The 21,443-nt window shown below is 45.6% G+C and overlaps 2 protein-coding genes across 5 annotated transcripts in view; both read left to right on the plus strand.

The window, feature by feature from the left end:
* The first annotated feature begins 697 nt into the window (after positions 1-697).
* Positions 698-7,523, plus strand: QARS1 (glutaminyl-tRNA synthetase 1). The gene is made up of 24 exons (XM_031470299.2): positions 698-836; positions 982-1,129; positions 1,501-1,610; positions 1,784-1,859; positions 2,083-2,147; positions 2,685-2,738; positions 2,881-2,941; positions 3,287-3,358; positions 3,486-3,571; positions 3,744-3,830; positions 4,381-4,480; positions 4,595-4,673; positions 4,755-4,863; positions 4,962-5,092; positions 5,200-5,292; positions 5,391-5,528; positions 5,616-5,703; positions 5,793-5,936; positions 6,037-6,141; positions 6,331-6,423; positions 6,539-6,666; positions 6,756-6,822; positions 6,897-7,022; positions 7,385-7,523. Exons 1-24 carry the CDS (start codon positions 720-722, stop codon positions 7,433-7,435), a joined length of 2,328 nt encoding a protein of 775 aa, XP_031326159.1. The 5' UTR covers positions 698-719; the 3' UTR covers positions 7,436-7,523.
* A 1,163-nt stretch (positions 7,524-8,686) lies between these two features.
* The window catches only part of QRICH1 (glutamine rich 1), a 41,019-nt gene continuing 28,262 nt past the window's right edge, over positions 8,687-21,443 (plus strand). Inside the window, exons 1-3 of one of the 4 annotated variants that reach the window (XM_064496554.1) lie at positions 9,237-9,842; positions 10,344-10,403; positions 19,003-19,332. In XM_064496554.1, the coding sequence (XP_064352624.1) occupies positions 19,024-19,332 (309 nt within the window). In that variant the 5' untranslated portion in view covers positions 9,237-9,842; positions 10,344-10,403; positions 19,003-19,023. Of the gene's footprint in view, positions 8,851-9,236; positions 10,404-19,002; positions 19,333-21,443 lie in introns of those variants that run through there. The other 3 variants (XM_010978565.3, XM_031470297.2, XM_064496553.1) reach the window with 3 other exon arrangements.

Consider the following 21,443-nt stretch of genomic DNA (forward strand, 5'->3'; position numbering starts at 1 on the left):
CCTGCATATGGATTTCAAGGTCTAATCTGCTTGTGGTTTTTCTGACATTTGAATACTTTGTTAAGGGGAATAAGTATGCCAGGAGATTTTAAACCAAATCACAGAACTTATGAAAGGTCCCTCCTGGCCCCAACCCTCCCCTCTCTTGGCCAGGTGTGTGTTCAGGTGGGTATACGAAAAATGTTGGTCTGCTGGGGTCCATCAATGGGCCATTAAGCATATTCTCTGCGCTGGAGTCTTGAGTGGATTTCCCGGGCTTCAGTTTGCTCATCTGTTTCTAAGACAGCTACAAAGCTGTGACGTCAGAAACGCGATGTGGACTCACGTTTGTTCCCAAGAACAGAATTGGGTTGGTCCCAAGGTTTCCAGGGCTTAAGAAGAAAAGTCTAAAAGCAAAGGGTCATGCCAGCGTCTGCCTCCTGCCTCGGTGCTGAACACCTTCCCTCCAGGACCGCGGCAAATCTCCCCTTAAAGCCCCGTCGCCCACTACTCCTTCATGGGACCGGGAGTACGAAGACGGAAGTGAGGCGCCCGGAAAACCCGGCTGTGATGCCTTCTGCCCTTTAAATGGCGCTGACAACTCTGGAGAGTCCCGCCCCTCCCCCAAGGAAGGACACCATTGGCTCTCCCAGACTGTTTCGCTCTCCTATTGGTCAGTGGGCTAATACTCGCATACAGATTGGCCCCAAAGTTTTCTTTCGGTTTCCGGTGTCCCAGCAATGGCGACTCTGGACTCCCTGTCGCTCTTCACCGGCCTCGGCCTGAGCGAGCACAAGGCCCGCGAGACGCTCAAGAACACGGCTCTGAGCGCGCAGCTGCGCGAGGCGGCGACCCAGGTACGAACCTAAGCCCCTGGCCGGGGCTGCCGACTGTGCCCCAGCGCAGCGCCCGGCCGGGTCCGGATCCCGACCAACCCACCTTGTCTTGCTCATGCCTCTCTTACCGGGCTTGGGGCTTATCTCCTAACCCCTCTGACCCCAGGCGCAGCAGACTCTGGGCTCCACCATCGACAAGGCTACTGGGACCCTGCTCTATGGCTTGGCCTCCCGACTCCGAGATCCCCGGCGTCTCTCTTTTCTCGTGAGCTACATAGCCAATAGGAAGATCCACACCGAGACCCAGCTGAGCGGTGAGACCCCTGCCTGTCCTGTCCCTTCCACCTCCAACTCTTCTCCCAGCCAAGATCCCTATCTACCCATTCTGACAAGTGCCCCAAAGTCTCTGGCTTACTAGTTCTATAATCTCCTCTAAACCCAGGCCCTGGCTCTGAGGGATGGAGGGCCACCTCTGGTGTGACTGACTAGGGAACTGTGTAGGTCTGAGGGAGAGTTTCCTTCAGAACACATGCTTCTTTCCTGTGGCCTCAGGGCTTCTCTAGAGGGGTGCAAGGCTTAATTTACCAGGAGGCCAAACTCTTAATTGGGGTTTCATGGGATTAGGGCCTTGTCTTCCTACTCTTTGGAACTGTGATGCACAGACTCCTTGGCTCTTTTTTCTCAGCTGCTCTTGAGTATGTGCGAAGTCATCCCCTGGACCCTATCAACACCACGGACTTTGAGCAGAAATGCGGCGTGGGCGTCATGGTGACCCCAGAGCAGATTGAGGAGGCTGTGAGTCTTTCCCCAGGCATTGGCTGCCTCCTTAGTAGTGACCCTGGAAAGTGTGGCTCAGTTTCTCCAACCAGGAAGACCCAGAGTGAGGGTGTGGGTGTGGGTGTGGGTATGGGTCCCTAGAGTATTGCTGAAGGACACTTTCCTGAACCACATGGTTTGGCTTTCTGTAGGTGGAGGCTGCCATAAATCGCCACCGATCCAAGCTCCTGGTAGAGCGTTACCATTTCAACATGGGGCTGCTGATGGGTGAGCAGGGCCTGGGGCAGAGGACTATATTGTTCTCTCTGGTTATGCCTTTTTTTCTAGGCATGAGTGAGAGGAAGGTGGGGGGAGAAGTAGGAACACCTTAAAAGTGGTCTAGCTGGGCCTAGGCTCTGGTTCCTGAGGTCAGCCAGATCCTTTTCTCGGGAAAGAGGGTGGGAAGTGTCTTCTTTTGCCTTTTTGCAGCTCCTTATGTTCATGTTTCTAGGAGAGGCTCGGGCTGCACTGAAGTGGGCAGATGGCAAAATGATCAAGCACGAAGTAGACATGCAGGTGGGTTCGTCCTTGAGCTGAAGCAGGTAAAGACCCTGCCGTAGAGAGGGCCTAGAGTCCACAGAGGAATAAATAGGGGTGGGAGGGGAAGAGACCCTATTCTTATTCTGATGGTGGATAGTAGAGCCTGGGGCGGTGGGGCAGCACCTGGGTGGGCAATGAAAGTCTTGGACCTCTGGGTTGTGCCTAATTTGGGGTGAGTTGCTTTATTCTGAATCTGTTTCCTCATCATAAATAGAGGGGAACATGGCCTTCATCTCAGGATGCTGGCAGAGACTCACAAGAGGGTGATGGCTTATTTTGATGCTGGGCCCGCAGTTGCTCTCTAAATGGATGTTTTTGTTACCTGTGTCCAGTATGGACCCTCAGGAGGGAAAGAGCATTTGAGGCTAGCAGAACCATGTGAGGAGCAGAGGTGGGATGGGCTATGTAGGTTTTTTTAAGGTGGTGCTGGTAGATAGGCCAGGAAGCCCTTAGGTGGATGGGATGGGTCAAGCTTTGGCTTCTGGTCCAGTCCTGACTCTGATCTCTACCCAGGTCCTCCACCTTCTGGGTCCCAAGACGGAGACTGATCTAGAGAAGAAGCCCAAGGTGGGACTGAGCATCGTCCTGGGTCCCTAGGGATGACATGGGGTAGGGTGAGACTTCAGGCTAGGAGAGGGAGTATCTGACCCTAGTGATCCCAATACCCTGCCCAGGGGAAGCCCTGACCCAATTTCTGGACTTCCCTCAGGTAGCAAAGGTTCGGCCAGAAGAAACAGCCGGGAGGTCAGCGAAGGATGTGGTGGAGAATGGTGAGAGGCTTGAGGCTCCAGTCACATTCAGTTCCCTGATTTCTGGGCTTTCCACCTGATGAGTCTTTACAGCTAGTCTCCTCAGGCCATTGGCTTACTCAGCACCCTGCCTTCTGCTGCAGGACTGGAATTCCTGGTGTTTCCTTTGTTCCCCTTACCCAGAAACTAGCCAGAGGAGGCCTGAGAAGTCTGGTTCTGTATCTCTTGTCTCTGGGGTTGGGGGAAGAGGGGACTGTTTGGTTCTATTTTGGTTGCAGGATATGGGTAGTACTGGCAGGCACCTCCCTGAGCTAGATGTGGTAGCTTTATCCAGAGAATAAGTTTTCCTTGATCTCTTCTCTGCAGGTGAGGCTGTTGGCCAGACCTTGTCTCTGATGGAGCAGCTCCGGGGCGAGGCACTTAAGTTCCACAAGCCTGGTGAGCTGGCAGGTTGAAACTGTGGAGGGAGGGCTAGGTCTGAATAGCAGCTCTTATAGCCAGGCCCCTGGGGTAGGGAGCCCTCGGCTGCAGCCTGGTGTCATCAGGCTTGTTCTGGTCTTGACAGGAGAGAACTATAAGACCCCAGGCTATGTGACCACTCCACATACCATGGATCTGCTGAAGCAGCACCTGGAGATCACTGGAGGACAGGTGTGTGGGAGTATTGCCAGGCAAGCTAGTGCAATCATCACTTGCCTGGGGGTTTGGGCTGCCTCCGTACTACCCCACCTTACCTATCACCGTGGCCTCCCTGGGAAGGGGCATCCTTTAATGTAGTCTGAGCTCTGACTTAATTCTTCTGCTTCCATTTCCCTTATCTCAGGTACGTACCCGGTTCCCACCAGAACCCAATGGAATCCTGCACATTGGACATGCCAAAGCCATCAATTTCAACTTCGGCTATGCCAAGGTGAGTGTGTCTGGGGATCTGGTAAACAGGGTGACCACTTGTTGCTCCTATTACTGGGTACCAGAGAGGTGTTCCTACCTTTCCTGATGCTCCATAATGTGACCCAGAGCAGACAGAGGCCATGGAGGGGATACCTAGAAATGTGTGACAGATACCTAGGAATCTACCCCATTGGGCTTATTGGGAGAAAGCTCTGGGTGAGGCAGTGAATTCAAATTTAGGGAAATTCCCAGTGCAACCTCTTGGACTTAGGAAGAAGCTATGCTGGGTTCCACATTAGTATGAGATGCCTTGTTTAGGGCATTTAGATACAGGAAGAGGGGAACAGAGTATATCTGTGGTAGAGCGCATGCTTGGTGGGCATGAGGTCCTGGGTTCAATCTCCAGTGCCTCCATTAAGGGGGAAGAAAGGATACAGGAAGATGAGTGAAACTCTTTAAGACATTTTTAATTGTGACGTGGAGAGTTCTGAGAATAGCCCAGTTTGATGAGCTGGACTGTCTGTAGATGCTGATGATGTGGGAGTTCATGGATACTGCAACTCTCCTAGGCCAACAATGGGGTCTGTTTCCTGCGCTTTGATGATACCAACCCTGAGAAGGAGGAAGCAAAGTTCTTCACTGCCATCTGTGACATGGTGGCCTGGCTGGGTATGGATTGGGCAAGGCCTGGGCAGAACTGGTGATCAGTGGGCCTCTCCCTGGGCTATGGTCTGCCCTCAGGTGTCTGGCTGGCTACTAATACTATGTCTCATTCTGCCCCAGGTTATACGCCTTACAAGGTGACATATGCCTCTGACTATTTTGACCAGCTATATGCCTGGGCCGTGGAGCTTATCCACAGGTGAGGCCAGGGTCATGATGTGGTGCCAGACAGGCTGACCAGGACATAGCCATGCTGGGCACTCACACCCCTTTCCCACAGGGGCCAGGCCTATGTGTGCCACCAGCGAGGAGAGGAGCTCAAAGGCCACAATCCACTGCCCTCACCCTGGAGGGACCGTCCCACAGAGGAATCACTGCTGCTCTTTGAGGTGGGGTTCTGGGGGCACCACTGGGTCTGGGCTGGCCAGGATGCTGAGGATAAGATGCCCTTGTGCTGAGTGGCAGCCTGAGCCCTTGCTCCACTCAGGCAATGCGCAAGGGCAAGTTTGCGGAGGGAGAGGCCACACTGCGGATGAAGCTGATAATGGAGGATGGCAAGATGGACCCTGTGGCCTATCGAGTCAAGTATACACCGCACCACCGCACAGGGGACACCTGGTGGGTATGAGCTTGGGGTGGAGTTGTGGAGTTGTTGAGTGGGGCGGTGGACCGTGGGTAGGGCAGAGTGGGGCTGGATGGTGGGGCCCACTGCCTGTGCCCTGCAGGTGCATCTACCCCACCTATGACTACACACACTGCCTCTGTGACTCCATCGAGCACATCACCCACTCACTCTGCACCAAGGAATTCCAGGCCCGGTGAGGGAGCTGGCCCATGGGGTGGGTAGGGCCAGTGGGATTCCAGCAGCCCTTCCTGGTCGGCAGTGGCCAGTCCTGACTCTACCCTCTTACCCCAGACGCTCTTCCTACTTCTGGCTGTGCAATGCACTGGACGTTTATTGTCCTGTGCAGTGGGAATATGGCCGCCTCAATCTACACTATGCTGTTGTCTCTAAGAGGAAGATTCTCCAGCTTGTGGCAGCTGGCGCTGTGCGGTAGGTGTGGCTGTTTGGCTCACTGAAGGCTGCTGATACTTGTAGCATGTGCTGTCAAAGGCCTTTTCACCACCTCCTTGCCCACAGGGATTGGGACGACCCACGGCTCTTCACGCTTACAGCCCTGCGACGGCGTGGCTTCCCACCTGAGGCCATCAACAACTTCTGTGCTCGGGTATGGCCCAGTGGGCTGAGTGGGCAGGTGGGGGCTGAGCACAGCAGTATGTGGTTATGGCTGTGACTGAGGCTGACCTTACCTGCTAGGTGGGGGTGACAGTGGCACAGACCACAATGGAGCCACATCTGCTAGAAGCCTGTGTGCGTGATGTGCTGAATGACACAGCCCCGAGGGCCATGGCTGTACTGGAGTCATTACAGGTGGTCATCACCAACTTTCCTGCTGCCAAGGTAGGTTTGTGTCAGTGTGTGTGTCAGGTATGTGCCTCTGGATCTGGCTGTGGGAATCCCAGTGCCTAGTTATGACTCAGATACCTATCTCCTTCTATAGTCCTTGGACATCCAGGTGCCCAACTTCCCAGCTGATGAGACCAAGGGCTTCCATCAGGTCCCCTTTGGACCCATTGTCTTCATCGAAAGGACTGACTTCAAGGAGGTGAATGGGGGGAAGGGGTGGAGGTTCCTGTTTGCTCCTGAGCCCAGTCCTGAGGTCCTGTCATCTGTCATTCCATCTACTTCCTGCTTCAGACAAACCAACCCCTGCCAGACACATGGGTGGGGAGAAGCCTCTTGAACCTGTCTGACCCTTGCAGCCTCTTGTGTCCACCCCATTTCCTACCTCTAGGAGCCAGAGCCAGGCTATAAGCGCCTGGCATGGGGCCAGCCTGTGGGCCTGCGGCATACAGGCTACATCATCGAGCTGCAGCATGTTGTCAAGGTGAGAGCCAGCTGCAGCCTTCCTACTGCAGTGCCTGCTGGGGTGAAAGTCTCGGTGCAGCCTGTAGCCTTGGTAGTGGTCTCCAAGTCTGATTGCAGTTCCCCTTGACTTCCAGGGCCCCAGTGGCTGTGTGGAAAGCCTCGAAGTGACATGCAGACGGGCAGATGCTGGAGAAAAGCCCAAGGCATTTATTCACTGGGTATCACAGCCTCTGAAGTGTGAGATTCGCCTCTATGAGCGACTGTGAGTGAACAGAGCTGGGGTAGGGGCAAGTTCAAGATGGGCATTGCTGTGGCCGCCCAGTTGGAGTCTCACCTTCATTCTGGCTACAGATTTCAGCACAAGAACCCCGAGGATCCTGCTGAGGTGCCTGGTGGATTCTTAAGTGACTTGAACCCGGTAGGCTCATGGGGTGTGGGGTGAGGGTGGTGGGCCTCTCTGTCTGGATGGCTACCTGAGTTCCCTGTCTGTAGGCATCGCTACAAGTGGTGGAGGCAGCATTAGTGGACTGTTCTGTGGCTCTGGCAAAGCCCTTCGATAAGTTCCAGTTTGAGCGGCTTGGCTACTTTTCTGTGGATCCAGACAGCTACCAGGGACAGGTGCTTGAATTTACCTTTCTGTAATAATAGTGGCTACCATTCACTGTGCAAGCGCTTTCTTATTTAATCCTCACCACTTGATATGGGGTTCATGTTCTGTTTATGAGGAAACAGGCTCAGAAGTTAAGTTCACACACAAAATTTTGTATGGACCTGCTTTTCTCACTCAAGATAGGGGCAGGCATGGGGATTGTTAGAATCCTTTTAAAATGGAGGCCCAGAGCCATCCAGTCCTTGAGCCAAAGTCATAAAGTTATTAGGAATTGAAGTTTCTTGACCCTTGGCTCCTCTCGGATGAGGTGAGGGTTGGAGTGTTGTCCTGGTTCTGGCCTGGTGGTCATTCTTACACCTCTTCCCTCCAGCTTGTATTCAACCGGACCGTGACACTGAAGGAGGACCCAGGAAAGGTGTGAATTAGAAGCCCCATGGACCTACCTCATCCTCTGGAGGCTTGGGGTACCCAGACTCCATGTCAATAAAGAACAGTTTAATCCCCCTGGAGTCTGTGTTACCTCTCTGCCCTCCTAGCGCCTGATGGCCTAGAGCCATGCTGGGGTTGGGGGAAGGTGCAGTGCACACAGGGCTGACAGCTTTGAAACCACTGGTGCACTCCTTGGTGCTCAAGGGCAGGGGCCTGGGCCTGACTGGATATCTTCCACACCTGGTCTGAGGGAATGGCAGGTCCTGGGCTGCTGCTCCACTGTTAGGAGCCCTGTGTCAGAGGGACCTGGAAGGCTTGTGTCTGCCTGCATGCCTGGCTCCAAGTTCCATCATTCAGCTAATAATTGAGTGCCTACTATGGGCCAGGAACAGTGAGATGAGGAAGACTTGTGCAGTGGCCTTCCAAGTCCACCATCTAGTTGGGGAAGCAGAGGGTGACCAGGCACTGTGCAGGAGAGGTCTCCCTGGGGCCTGTGTGAGGCTGGAGGAGCTTCCTGACCCTGCCTGGGCCTCAGAAAACTAATCTCAGGAAATACCTCCTGAGCAGAAACCCAAAGGACTAGGAGTCCACCAGAGCAAGGGGAACAAGTGCAAAGGTCCAGAGGCCTTTTTAAGAAAGATCCTATGGTAGACTGGTTGCCCTCTGGGGCAGTGTGGGCTACTGGTGAGGCCCATGTGCGCCTGCAGCTTTAACACTTTCCACATTTTCCCTGTATACAAACACCAGGCTACTGGAGGCCCGCTTTAAGGTGGACTGGACTGCAGAAGGCTGAATTAGGATGACAGCAGATGGAGGGTGAGGGGTGGGTCCCACATGCTAGGGACTCCTGGAGTAGAGTGAGCAGGGGCTTCCAAGGTAGGGTGCAGCTGGAGGCGCTGGGATTAGGTCAGGGGTTTTGGGGGGCCACCTTAAGTAAGAGGCCGGGCTCCGCGGCGCGACCCAAGGAGGCCCGGGAAGACAGCAGCAGGGTCCACAGAGCGAGCTTGGAGTCCTGGCTTGCCCAGGCTCCTTGGCTAGGCCGAACTCCAGCCCTGACTCCGCCCCACATGGAGGGGAGTCTGAGGGCGGGGCTCTCTGCCCCACCCCCCGGGCTCTTCTCTTTGCTATTGCAGCCCTAGGTTCGGCCCTTCTCTTCGGCAGAAGCGTTCCCTTTAAGTCTGGCCAGGAGGTAGCCTCAACTCTCGCGGGATTCGATGCTTCAATTATCGCGAGAGAGGCATTCAGCACCCATTGGCTGGGAGGGTTGAATGTAAGATGGCGCCCAGGGAGCTGTGAGGGGAAAATCCTGTCGGTCTTGGAGCGGCGACGGCAGAACCGGGGCCCCGAGCGGTGCGGCGGGGCCAGCGGGTAGAACGGCGGCGGCGGCGGCGGCGGCGACGTCGCCGGGTGAGGGCTCCAGTGGGGGCAGGGATGCGGCGAGGTTGCGGCCCTGAGACAGCGGGCCCACCCCACACAACGGCGGGCGGGGGCGGGCGGGACGCTGCCGCTGGGCCCAGGAGACCTCGGGGCGGCTCCGGAGCCGAGAATGTCCCTGGGCTCGCGCGCCCCCGCCCCCTGGGTGGGGGAGGGGCGGGTTGGGGATTCGGGTGGGCGCGGCGCGCGAACGCGCGCCGGTGCTCGCGCGCGACCGGGCCTGTTTATACGTTCGGGCGCGCGCGCGCTGTGCGGCCCTCCCGGTGCGCGTGGCCGCTGACGTGCGCGTCCCCGGCCCGGATATCTCTGTTCCTGGAGCTGCAGCCCGTGGGCCAGAACGGCTTTCTGGGGCGCGCGCCCCGAAGCCGGGGGTCGCGGGCGGGCGGGCGCGCGCGCCCTACTGTTGGGTGGTGGCACCGCTGCGAGGGCGCGCGGGACACCTCTGCTGCGGGGAGGGGCGGCTGGCGGGCGGGCGCCTCGCAGTGTGTAGAAGGTTGCGGGTTGGGCCCTTCCTGCTCAGGTGACGTCCCCGGACCGCCGGGGCCTAGGCCTAGGGAAAAACCAACCAGCTTTGCGGTCTGCCTTGCGGCCCCGCTTCTTTGCGAAGCGGGCGAGATTGCTGGATCTCTAAGAATGCGGTGTTCCGAGGCCCTTGTGCAGGGTGGGTGCTTGGGAGGTTGCTGTCCTGATTCTGAAACTGATCCCTGTTGGGTTTATGAGAGCGGCGAACCCCCTCGACTTTACTCACCTTGTTTTGATGCTTTGTGCTAGAGAGGGAAGGCAAATCCTAGAAGGCCCTTCAGTGGTACCTGCTTTCTTGTCATTAGAAAGTAATTCTACTTGAGCACAATTCCTACACGTCACCTCTGTGCGCTCCGGAATGGGATCCACTTCTTCGGACGCTGTGGAACCACCCAAGCTCTAAAATGACACTTTAAATCCTTAAACGCAGCCTTTCCCTCTATGTGAGTGGGAGGGGCTTACTTGTATTCTGTTATGTTAAGGGCCCGCTATTGCTCAGCCAAAAAGTTGCCGAAGCAAAATTGAACAACCTGAGAATCTTTTCTTGTTTTGTAAATCCAAAGTTCTCCAGCAGAAATTCCTAAAATCTGCCTATGTCTCACTTTTGATGGAGGATTTCAATCCATTTCAGCTCCCCGCCGTCCCCCCCCCCCCCCCCCCGCGCCTTGAAATCCCAGCACTGTGTTCTGATGCCAGGGGAGTTCTAGGTTTGTCCTAGAGAAATGTGCACTTCTTTTTCCTAAGACAAAACATCTGCTAGTTTATATTTTACAGTTTTGCTTCATTAAGTTGAAGGAAAAAGAAACCAAAAGAAGCTAACAAAATCAATAAAATTGATAATGATGGGGTACTTTTTCCTAATATTCTGTATTATTTTAAGAACAAAGTTAAAATTTAATAAGAGGCTGAGGGTGGAAGGAACTTCTTTGTTCTATCTTCTTCAGAATGTTACAAGTCTTAAGAACTCAGGACAAGCAGCAGAAATACATGCAACATGGTGACTGGTGAGTTAAAATCGTTCATATGCTGGAAATACGTGTGCAGTTTTTTTTCCCCTGGTAATATTGAAACATTACACATCCTGCCAATCATTCTGGGTACTGTCTGCCAGAAACTGCTAGGTGCTGGAAAATTGAATATGTGGGACAACTGCATCTTTGAATCCAGCTGGTTTGCTGCTTGAACAGTTTTTCTCTCTTAAAATATAAGTCAGTGCAACTTTAAGGTTTTAGCATGACAAGACATCAGCTTTTCTAAGGACCCGAATGGTTCAAAGACAAGCAGTCAGGTTAACCTAGAATACACTTAAATTTTTAATATACCATTTAAACCTGCTTTTTCTGGAATATCTTTGTTTTTAACCATTAAGTTTGAGATCTGCCTTTCAAATTGGTGTCTGTACAAAAATTTTTTCATAAGCTTATTATTAAGATTTACCTATTAAAAGATGTCCTACTTCCAGTCCTCTGTGATGAATAATTTGTGTATGTCTTCATGAACCTCTGCCTTTCCACATCTCCTTTCAGCTTATGTTGCCATTTTAAAGGAAAGATCAAATAGTGTTTGAATTTTCTTGTAAATTTGAATTGCTCCAAAAAGGTAACCAAAGTTAGGAGCTCTGGGTGTGGCTGTCTTCTATCATGACAGCTTCAGAATCTTTCAGAAGGGATTTCTTCCTTCAAGCTTGCCTGTCTTCTTTTAACTTAAGTGCAAATTTGTCTTTGATGTGCCCTGCTTCTTGCTTGTCTGTTTTTTAAATGGTCACTTTATCTGTAATGGTCTTATTTCTCAGCCTCAGAATGAGATGTTACATGAACACCTGTTCTTTTCAGTTACTTTGTATATAGGTTCCTGCATTTTGTTCCAGATGTTATAAGTTATTAGTCCTTTCCAGGCTTCAGTTAAGTGCTTTGTTAGTTTTTCCCTAAGTGTCACAGTGGATTGTGATTTCTAATTGTGGCTGCAGGAAGAAATAATAGATTAACCCCTTGCTTTTCTGGAAAGAGGAAAAGAATGGTTTCACACTTTAGGCTGGGGCAAAACTGTAGGAAGAGCTGGTAGGCTGTGTCAGAGAGCTTGTGTGTGTGTGTAAAATATCTATCTATATTAATTCAACTGATCTGTATACCGTTTAATGAAAAATTATAAAGTGAACCACTGTGTAGCTAGCACCTCGGAACTAGAACAGTGCCAGCACTTCTGAACCCTTCATGGAGCCCATCCTGGTCACAGCTTCACAACTCCTATTGCTGTTCTGACTTCTGTGATAATTGTATTTTTTGTTTTTCTTTTTAGTACCTTGTACCCCTCAACAATGTAATTTTATTTAATTTTGAATTTTATATAAATGGAGCCATAATGTATCTTATGTTTTCTTTTAGCTTTGTGCTTGTGAAATTCATCCACATTTTGTTCATTCATCCTTGTTTCTATATAATATTCTGCTGGATGAACATACCATAATTTATTTTTTCATTCTATTACTGATAGACATCTAGAATCTTTCCAGTTTGGGGCTAGTAAGAATGCTACTATGAACATTATTGTGTAAGTACCTTTGTATATGTGTGTGTCATATACATCTAGGAATAGAATTGCTGGGTCATGTGGAATGGATGTTTTTAGTTTCACCAGATAATGCAAACAGTTGTACCAGTTTACAGCCCATCAGTCGTTGGTAGGAATGTGAATTAGAAAAGTTCCTAGCTGAAAGTATGTTGTCCAGAACTAGAACCATGGTAAAAATGCCCCTACATCAGGGATTCCTGTCTGGTGAAGGTATGGGGCAGATGAATGTTCCAATGGGATCATTTCTATCACAAACCCTATAGTGGGTTAGTATCTTTTTTTTTAACCTCCAAAGAATTTTATAAAACTAGTTAATACTTTGAACAAATACAAAATAACTAGGTAAGAATTAAAATTACGCACTCTAAACCCAAGAAAGCGGAGACACCATTATAAGCCAAATCATTCTCTGAGCCGGTCATCCCAGGTTACAAAAATGCATAAAACAAAACTTGTACTTTTTAGGCTTAGTGAAGAGAAATAAAACAACTCCAGAAAGAGGGCTAGTATCTTTAAGAATAGAAATATGTCTCCTAATCTCCTTTGAAATGACTCCTTAAGTTAATTAGGACAAATGTGGCTGCAACTTCTTAAAATGGGTATTGATTTTTTTTTTTTCCACACAAATGTATTCTTCAAACCAGAACTAAGCTATGAGGATTCACTGCTAATAGATGTGAGCCTTGAAAGGGGCCCAAAAGCATGACTATTGGGTAACCAGGAAGAGGCTGGGCTCTGAGACAGCTCCTGGTGTCTTCTCTTAATCCATCACATATTCAAGACCCACTCTGCAGAGCTGCATGAGGAGCCAGGAAGAGTATCAGATTTGAGAGGACCCAAGAAGGGGTAATTCCCCTGAGTACTTAGACTTTCCTTTAGCACCTAAATAGAAGAAAGAAATTAGCAAACTGAAATGTAATAGATTGTTGCTTTGGACTAACGTTTGTCTATAGTACCATCTTACGTCCTAGTGATAAAATAATTAGAATAATGATAACATTGATATATCTCGGGTCTGCTTTGTGTCAGGCACTGTGCTAAGCTCCAGTAGAAGGAACTACAGGGGAAATACCATTGACAATATGTGTGTTGTAGTGAAAATTTCCTGAGTCTGTTGTTGAGGGGTTGGTTTACCTGTTTATTGTTTTGCAAAGCAGCTATACTTAAAGTATTCAGAAGCAAATGCTTGTTTACAGACTCCTCCACCCCAGTGAGCCCCAGAGTGTTTTCCCCTCCATTTCTGACTCCAGAAATTGGGAGTACTCAACTCCCAATTCATGTTTTCCAGAAGTATTCTAGTTAATCAGTTTATTTATTGCTCTCACCAAGTCTTTGACTTGGAGCTAATTAAGAATATTGTTTGTTTTAGGGTTATACAGAGTAGTTTCGTTAAGTTTATCCATTTTTATTTCTCTTGTTACCAAGGCTTAGCATTGTGTATCTTGTGAGAAACATCTTGAAGTTAACAGTCTCCATTATTATGCAAGCTTCTGGTGCTTGGTAGTTTTGTTTGTATTTTAAGAGTTTCAGATTTTGACGGAAAAATCAAACTGTGATCAACCATAATTGTTAATGTATCTGTTACTGTTTTGTGGTATAACTGCTGTGCAAAAAGTGTTACTTTTTAACTATGTTTTTGGTTTAATACAAATTGTGGAGAATACAGGAGTGTATTAAACAGGAGGAAATTTAAGTCTTACTGTGATTTTACACCATCCAGGCATAACTGCTGTTAGCATTTAAATGCAATTTTTGCCAGTTTTTTTCTTATGTACACAACTAAACCATACAGGGATAAATAAATAAAATTGTATTGGCTCCCTTTTTGCACATAATGTATTTCTGTGCCATTAAATTTTTAAATTTTAAGCCAAACGTTTTGGTGGGAGGAGGGATGGGAATCTTCTTTTTTTATTTTTTTAAGTAACTGTGTTACAGAAAGATCTGTGGAATCATACACAAAAAGCTTAGAAGCAGACCTTCTTTATATATATTTGGTATATAATCACAGTGGCATTTTAAATCAGTGAACAAAGGAATTTCAATAATTCAGTAAATGGTAAAGGGACAATTTGTTTGGTCTTTGGTAAAAATAATATTAGGCCTTTACCTCACACTATGCAAAATAAATTCTAACTAGATCAAAGCATTGTATAAAAAATTACACTGTAAATTTAAAGTCTGTAGATGAATGACTTTATGGTAAAGGAGAACTTTTTCTGAGCATAAAAGCAAAGGAAAAACCATTACCACTATTAAGAATTTGTTTAATTTTTCTCAGTGTTTTTCTTTACTCACTGACTAGTCTGAAATATTTAAGTGTATATCTGAAGCTTTTTGGCTTTCCTCTCTTCTAAGCAGCACTTTTGTGTCAGGTCAAATGCTGACTTAGTGTACTTTCATTATTGGGATGTGTCAGTCTGGTAGATACTGCCAAGTGAGCAGGTTAAAAGGACAAGAAATGAAGCCATGTGTGTTTTAGTCTATAAATGAGCAGATTGGAATGTTCTTTCAGATTGACTTTTTCTATTATATATATGTTTTTTAAGTACTCCATTGAATCCATTATTTGTTAATATTTTTTAGCTTCCTCTCATTTAGTGTTTCTCAAATGATTCTGTGGACTTTACAGAGTCAGTGAAGAATCTCCTGAGGGCTTAGTGAAAGAAAAAAGCAATAGGAATTGGGAAGCAGTGGCTTCTGCTTAGAGCCAGCAGTAGACTCTAAGCTTGGAGCACTGCAGAGGGTTTTTTATATTTTGGAGTCAAAACTGCTTAAAACATATGGCTAGCTACAAACCAAAAGGTGATTTTATAATAGGATATTTCAAAAAATTTCACAGTAGAGAACATAAAGAACCTATGTATGAACCTTTATTAACATTTTCTAAGTTTTATAGAATTTTTTCTACTTCAAGATGTTGGTCTTTTCCTTTTTTTGATGAAAACTTAAATACTGAACTTTGAGGTTTTATAACAGATACTTTTCCAAGCTTTTATTCCATTCTTACTTGCCCTTCTGCTCAGGGAATAAATTTATATTTGGACTATTCTTGTAGTGGCTTTTTTGAAGGTAGTTTTCTAGAAGTACTGACTGATAGGATTTATTTGGAGCAGATTGGTTTTATTGTTGGGACCTTGATTATTTAAAAAGTTTGATTTGATATGAAATGCTGTGTTTTAAAACTAAAAGGTTAAACAGAAGCTGTACTCAGCTAAATTCTTGTCAAGAATAGAGGGCATGGAAGTTTAATTTCCTTATCTTACATGGTGGGAAGTCCAGAAATACTGTAAAATTAATAAGTCTACGAGTAGAGATTTACAGCTATGAAAATGGTCATGACAAAAATTAAAATAAGACTGAGCAAGGGTTAGTGAGAGGAAGGTAATCTATTTTTTAATTATTATTTTTTAAAACTTTTTATTGAGTTATAGTCATTTTACAATGTTGTGTCAAATTCCAGTGTAGAGCACAATTTTTCAGTTATACATGAACATATATATATTCCTTGTCACATTTTTTTTTTCACTGTGAGCTACCACAAGATCTTGTATATATTTCCCTGTGCTATGCAGTATAATCTTGTTTATCTATTCTACATATGCCTGTCAGTATCTACAGATTTTGAACTCCCAGTCTATCCCTTCCCAACCCCCTCCCCTTTGGCAACCACAAGTTTGTATTCTATGTCTATGAATCTGTTTCTGTTTTGTATTTATGTTCTTTTTTTAGATTCCACATATGAGCGATCTCATATGGTATTTTTCTCTCTCTGGCTGACTTCACTTAGAAGGACATTCTCCAGGAACATCCATGTTGCTGCAAATGGTGTTATGTTGTCGGTTTTTATGGCTGAGTAGTATTCCGTTGTATACACAATGGAATACACCACATCTTTATCCAGTTGTATACACAATGGAATACACCACATCTTTATCCAGTCATCTGTTGATGGACATTTAGGCTGTTTCCATGTCTTGGCTATTGTAAATAGTGCTGCTATGAACATTGGGGTGCAGGTGTCTTTCTGAAGTAGGGTTCCTTCTGGATATATGCCCAGGAGTGGGATTACTGGGTCATGTGGTAAGTCTATTCCTAGTCTTTTGAGAAATCTCCATACTGTTTTCTACAGTGGCTGCACCAAACTGTATTCCCACCAGCAGTGTAGGATGGTGTCCTTTTCTCCACAGGAGAGAAAGGTGATTTAAATGCTCTAAACTTACCTTTGCTAAAGTGTTTAAAATTGGTAGATTGAGAACCAGGAGTCAAAGCATACTCAGCTGTTTTTAACTTTTTATTTTATACCTTCCTATACTATTGAACAATTTTCCTAAGAAAATAGATGTATTCCTTTTACCCTCCTCCTCCCAAAAAAAACAAAGACAAAAAAAAAAAAAAAGCAAAAAGTAGGTGGGATTTTATACTGAAAAGTGAAGAAAGCTTGTTTCTAGGAAGAAAAGTTGGTGTAATTCTGCTATATATTTATTATCAGACTTCAGATGAGGCTTAAGCCTCCTTCATTACTGAAACTTCAAAGAGTGAAGGAAAGTAAGGTCATGAGGAAGATTCTGTGGACAACTGAGTAGTATTTGTGTGAAGGTTTTTCAGTTCTATAAACTTAATTTGCAGTGTTTGATACAGTAGCTATGATTCAAGCAATGTCTTAAGTATTTTATGTGAATGCAACTAATTGTTGAAGAAAATATATTTGAGGAAGTATAAATTCCAGTTGCCTTCTGCTTTTCTTCTATAATGGAGGTGAAAAACTGAAATGTGTACCAGCATGGTAGCAAACTGGTTAATGAGTATTCACACAGTCTTTTCTTTGTCCCTTTTCGAGCAGAAGGGTATATGTAATTGGATATTAGGGTCACATATTTTGAACTTTGTAATGTTGTTGGTCTGTATTATGAGAGATGCCTTCTTAAGAAGGAAATTTCAATTGTGATGCTTTTATCAAAAGGAAGCTTTAACACATTCTGTGCCAGTGTGGTGACTGTGGGTCGCCTACACTGGAGTGACCTGCTCTGAATATGTAACAGAAGGATGAAGTGCTTGGCCTTGTTGCTCCTCCTGCTCTTTGTGCCATGAGTATCATTGATAGTTTAGTCTTGAGGTCCCATAGCAGACCTTCTAAGTTTCTGCTCTGAGAAAGATAACTGAAAGCCCTTGCAGCAAAGAGAAGGGAGAATTGGGCAAGGGAGATGGTTAGAAGAGAGGCGAGAAAGGGACGAACAAGAGTTAAATTTCAGAAGACTAGAGACCATCAGTGACAGTTCACCTTGCACTCCCCTGACCTGTATTTGTGTCCTCCATAGTCTCTTGTGCGTAAGGTCCCTGAGAAGTGTAGGCACTCCTGAGAGTAGTAGCATAGGAATTTTGATTTTAGACAGGATGAGGTATATGTAGTGTTCCTTATTTTTGGAGGAATGTATTTGCAGTATATTATGGGCATCAGTATAAAAGATTTATTGCTGGGTCTGTGCTTGAAAGTGCCCAAATACAATTTGTATACTATACTTACAAAGTGCCCCACAGAAATATTGCCAGTGTCAGTAAATTAACAGTAAGGATCATGTTTTTCCTTTGGTCTCACTCTTGCCCTGGATAAATAGAATTTTTTTTCCTCCCAAGGTATAAACTAACCATTTACTAGGGAAAAGCATACCATTTATGGTTGTGAATTATAGTTGTTACAGGAACAGGGTCATAATCCTTGTTCCACATTGAATTCCAAGTGCAACAGATATACAGAAAGTACCTACATGTGTCAGCCATTCAGAGGACCAGGACACAGCCCTGTCTACCAGAGTTTAGAGCCAGGTGGAAGATAGGAGATGAATACCCACACACCTTTTATCTGTTAACATAGACAGTGAAAGAGAGACTAATATTTTTAGCCTGATGGCTCAAGGAAACAAATCACTTTCCCAGACATTTGAGATTGACTGAGTCTTTTTCTGGCAAAGAGATTGACTTTGTTTTCTTTGCTCTCATATTCTGCCATTGCTTTTGTTCTGGAGGTGGTACTGGTCAAGAGAGAATGGTATGAAAGCAGCAGTGACAGAGTACTCAGCAGTTCATAGATAGATTGCATGGTTGTCCCCCAGTTAACTGAGAGCTGCTGTCCATCCCTGCTGATTAATTCTTAAGGTAAATACTGAGATGAAAAATTTGCAGAATTGATTTCCGAACGTTAGTAATGACCTAGTTATTTAATGTACTATTCAACTCGTTCCCCCAATTTTAATAATATTAGTTACTATTTCTATGGCACTGTCTGTATGTCAGGTGCTTTTCTAAGTGCTTTACATATATTTAATTCTCATGTCAACTTTGTGAGGTAAATACTATTTTAATTCCCATTTTATAGACAAAACTAAAGTTAACTGACTTGTGTAGGATTACACAACTAAGGAGAGATCGAGCTGGGATATGAACCCAGGAAGGCTGGCTCAAATCTGCTCTTAACTAGTAAACTCTGCTACAGAAGAATGTGAGCAGAATATGGCAAATGGGATTTTTGGTGTTTCTGGTGGGAGATGAAGAACGCATGCCTTGTCTCTAGGGTTTTGCCACAGCTAGGTGACACATACCTGTCCCTTTGCTGTAGGACATAGTTGGCAGTGGAAATAGAACATGTCAGTAGGAATACCTGCTCCTAGCTTCCTCTGCGATGGTCACAGAGCAGTGTTTGCATGTGACTTTTATTGTCCAGTGCTTGGCTCTGTGGAGAAGATGGAATTGGCCTAGAGCTGGGTGGAGAGTGTATTTTCAGCCCATTTCATCCAGTATTGTGACGCATGCTTTTGTTTTTTGTTTTCAGTGTGTTAGTTTGATTTAAGAAATGTTTATGGAAACAATTTTCAGATGCCATTAACTGAAAAAATAATGTTGTTTAATAAAATTTTACTTTGGATTCCAGATATGCACAGCTGCCTTGAATATTCCACTATGGTGTAAGAGTGATTGCTCTGTGCATTTCAAGATGTAAAAACAATGGCATAATTTTGAGTTCTGTCCATTTATTTCTAGGAACCCTAAGGACTCTGCAATATGAATAATTCTCTGGAGAACACCATCTCCTTTGAAGAATACATCCGAGTGAAGGCGCGGTCTGTCCCGCAACACAGGATGAAGGAATTTCTGGACTCACTAGCCTCCAAGGGGCCAGAAGCCCTTCAGGAGTTCCAGCAGACGGCTACCACTACTATGGTGTACCAACAGGGTGGGAACTGCATTTACACTGACAGCACCGAAGTGGCCGGATCTTTGCTTGAACTTGCCTGTCCGGTCACTACCAGTGTTCAGCCACAAACCCAGCAAGAACAGCAGATACAGGTTCAACAGCCACAGCAGGTTCAGGTAAAAGGGAAATGTTGAGGTGCATCCTATTTAATAGACTTTATTTGCCATCAGAATTTTGGTTAGTAGAGCATCACATCTATATACAGATGGTTAGAGGTTATTCTCACTAGGGAGTATTCTAGGGGTTTTTGAAACATTTTATTTAACACAAGGGCTTTCATAGTTAACACTGACTAATAATATTTGCAACTGTTGTAAACTGAAAAGACCACAGATACTTGCCTCTTGCTTTGCAGAACTGAACAGTATAGAAATTGGGGTCTTCTGGGACTGGATTTTGATGTGTTATAGCTGTGTGTGACTGAAGCTTCCCTTCTGTCTGTGTCACCCAGAGGAGATCAAGAACATAGAAAGGCTGGTCTTAGCTCATTACTAAAAAGCATGATATTTGGAACTTTTAAAATTTTATTTAAATTTTTTTGTGTGTAGTTTTTCTCTGAGAGGGGAGGTAATTAGGCTTATTTACTTATTTATTTTTGGAGGAGGTGCTGGGGATTGAACCCAGAACCTTGTGCATGCTAAGCATGCACTCTACCACTTGCGCTATATCCTCCCACCTAGAACTTTTTTTTTAAAATGGAAAGGCTGTCATATTTTAGTGATCTTCAGTTAGTTGTATGGTTCCATGACTCAGGTCACCTGTAGATTTCTAGGCCTGCATTTGATATTTATAAGCCTTAAGAAATGATACTAATTGATAATAAGCTTACTGAAAAAGGAGAAACTAATATATTTGCTGAGAAGGTACAAATTTTTCTCTTTATGGGGTCCTTGTGTGAAAGTAAATGTCTCCAGTTACAATTGCTGCTCTCTTGCTACTGTCTGTTGTGGTTGCATTTCATTTTGCCCTCGATGACTTTTCCACCAAGAGTATAGGAAAGGAAGTGGAACATGATGGAGAGGCAGGAGTCTGAAGAGATGTGTTTGTTGAGATAGAAGTCTTGGCCCCTTTGCCCCTTAGGAATGTAGGTGGGAAAATTAGAAGGGCTTTGGAGTTGCAAATTCCTGGGTTTAAATTTGGCTTGAGCTTTTATTTGTTAACATGATCTTAATCTTTTTAGCTCTAGTTTTTCTGTCTGTCAATAGGGTTAATACTATTTAGTGAGACTGAATGAGATAACAAGAAAGCATCTGGCACATGAAGGGATGCAGTCGTTTATTCCAGTCTTTGTAAGGAAGGAATGGTACAGGAAAGGTAAATCAGAGAAGGCTGACTTTTCGGTTCAAGAAATTATTCTGCTGTTATTTACAGCTTGGACCTTCTTTTCCATTAGATTAAAATAGTTTGGGATTTGAGTTTAAAGTGTAGTTTAAGACTTTATGTTCAAGATGGCTAATTGAGATCACCTATTAACATCATCTTCCCCAAACCTCGTGTAAATGAAAGAAGAAATACAAATATAATAATAAACCCATGAGATAAGTACAATATGGTGGGCTCACATGTATTCATATTTTCCCATTCTGAGTGACTGAAAAGATACTTTAAAAAAAATTTTTTTTTTCCTACCAGTGCTAGAAAAAACAAATACCATCAAAAAAACCACTAAATCTGAGAAATTGCTGTAAGAGAGGATGCAAACAATCAGATGACAGGAATTCATGTAGGAGAAAACTTTTGGGGAAGGTGGAACAGTTTTCAGGGTTCCTAATCTGAGAAGTGGAGATTCCAAAGAGCAGAAGGCTACCCTGGGGACTCTTGGGACCTGTGGACTGGGAGTTGACCAAAGACTTTAAAATAGATACAGGCTCGTGTGTCTGCCTATGTTATGAGTAGATACCAGGTATAGGATAAGGGTGGCTCTGCTGATCAGTGGACAAAGGATATTATTCTGTTAGTGAAGTAAGGCAGTCTGCTCCTTTTTTGGAAATAAAGTCGGATACCTCACATAATACAACTAAGGTTCAAATGGGTTGAAGAGTCAGATAAAAACAAAACAATGAAACTGTTAAAAGGCAGCATAGAAGATTTTTGTAATTTTAGGTTGTGGAAAGCTTTCCTAAGGAAGAAAGTAAACTCTGAGATAGCTTTCCCAATCTTTTTTTTACCCTGAAGGTATCTTTGAAATAATTTTCAGGTCTCAGGGAATCCTTGCATAAAAATTACT

The sequence above is a fragment of the Camelus dromedarius genome, chromosome 17 (assembly GCF_036321535.1).
Source record: "Camelus dromedarius isolate mCamDro1 chromosome 17, mCamDro1.pat, whole genome shotgun sequence".
Lineage (NCBI taxonomy): Eukaryota > Metazoa > Chordata > Mammalia > Artiodactyla > Camelidae > Camelus > Camelus dromedarius.

Excerpts from the sequence above, each read along its gene's own strand:
- QARS1 (XM_031470299.2), top strand. The coding sequence starts at position 720 with ATGGCGACTCTGGACTCCCTGTCGCTCTTCACCGGCCTCGGCCTGAGC. Across the intron at positions 837-981 it reads TGCGCGAGGCGGCGACCCAG|GCGCAGCAGACTCTGGGCTC; the intron begins GTACGAACCTAA and ends CTCTGACCCCAG. Across the intron at positions 4,864-4,961 it reads AATCACTGCTGCTCTTTGAG|GCAATGCGCAAGGGCAAGTT; the intron begins GTGGGGTTCTGG and ends TGCTCCACTCAG.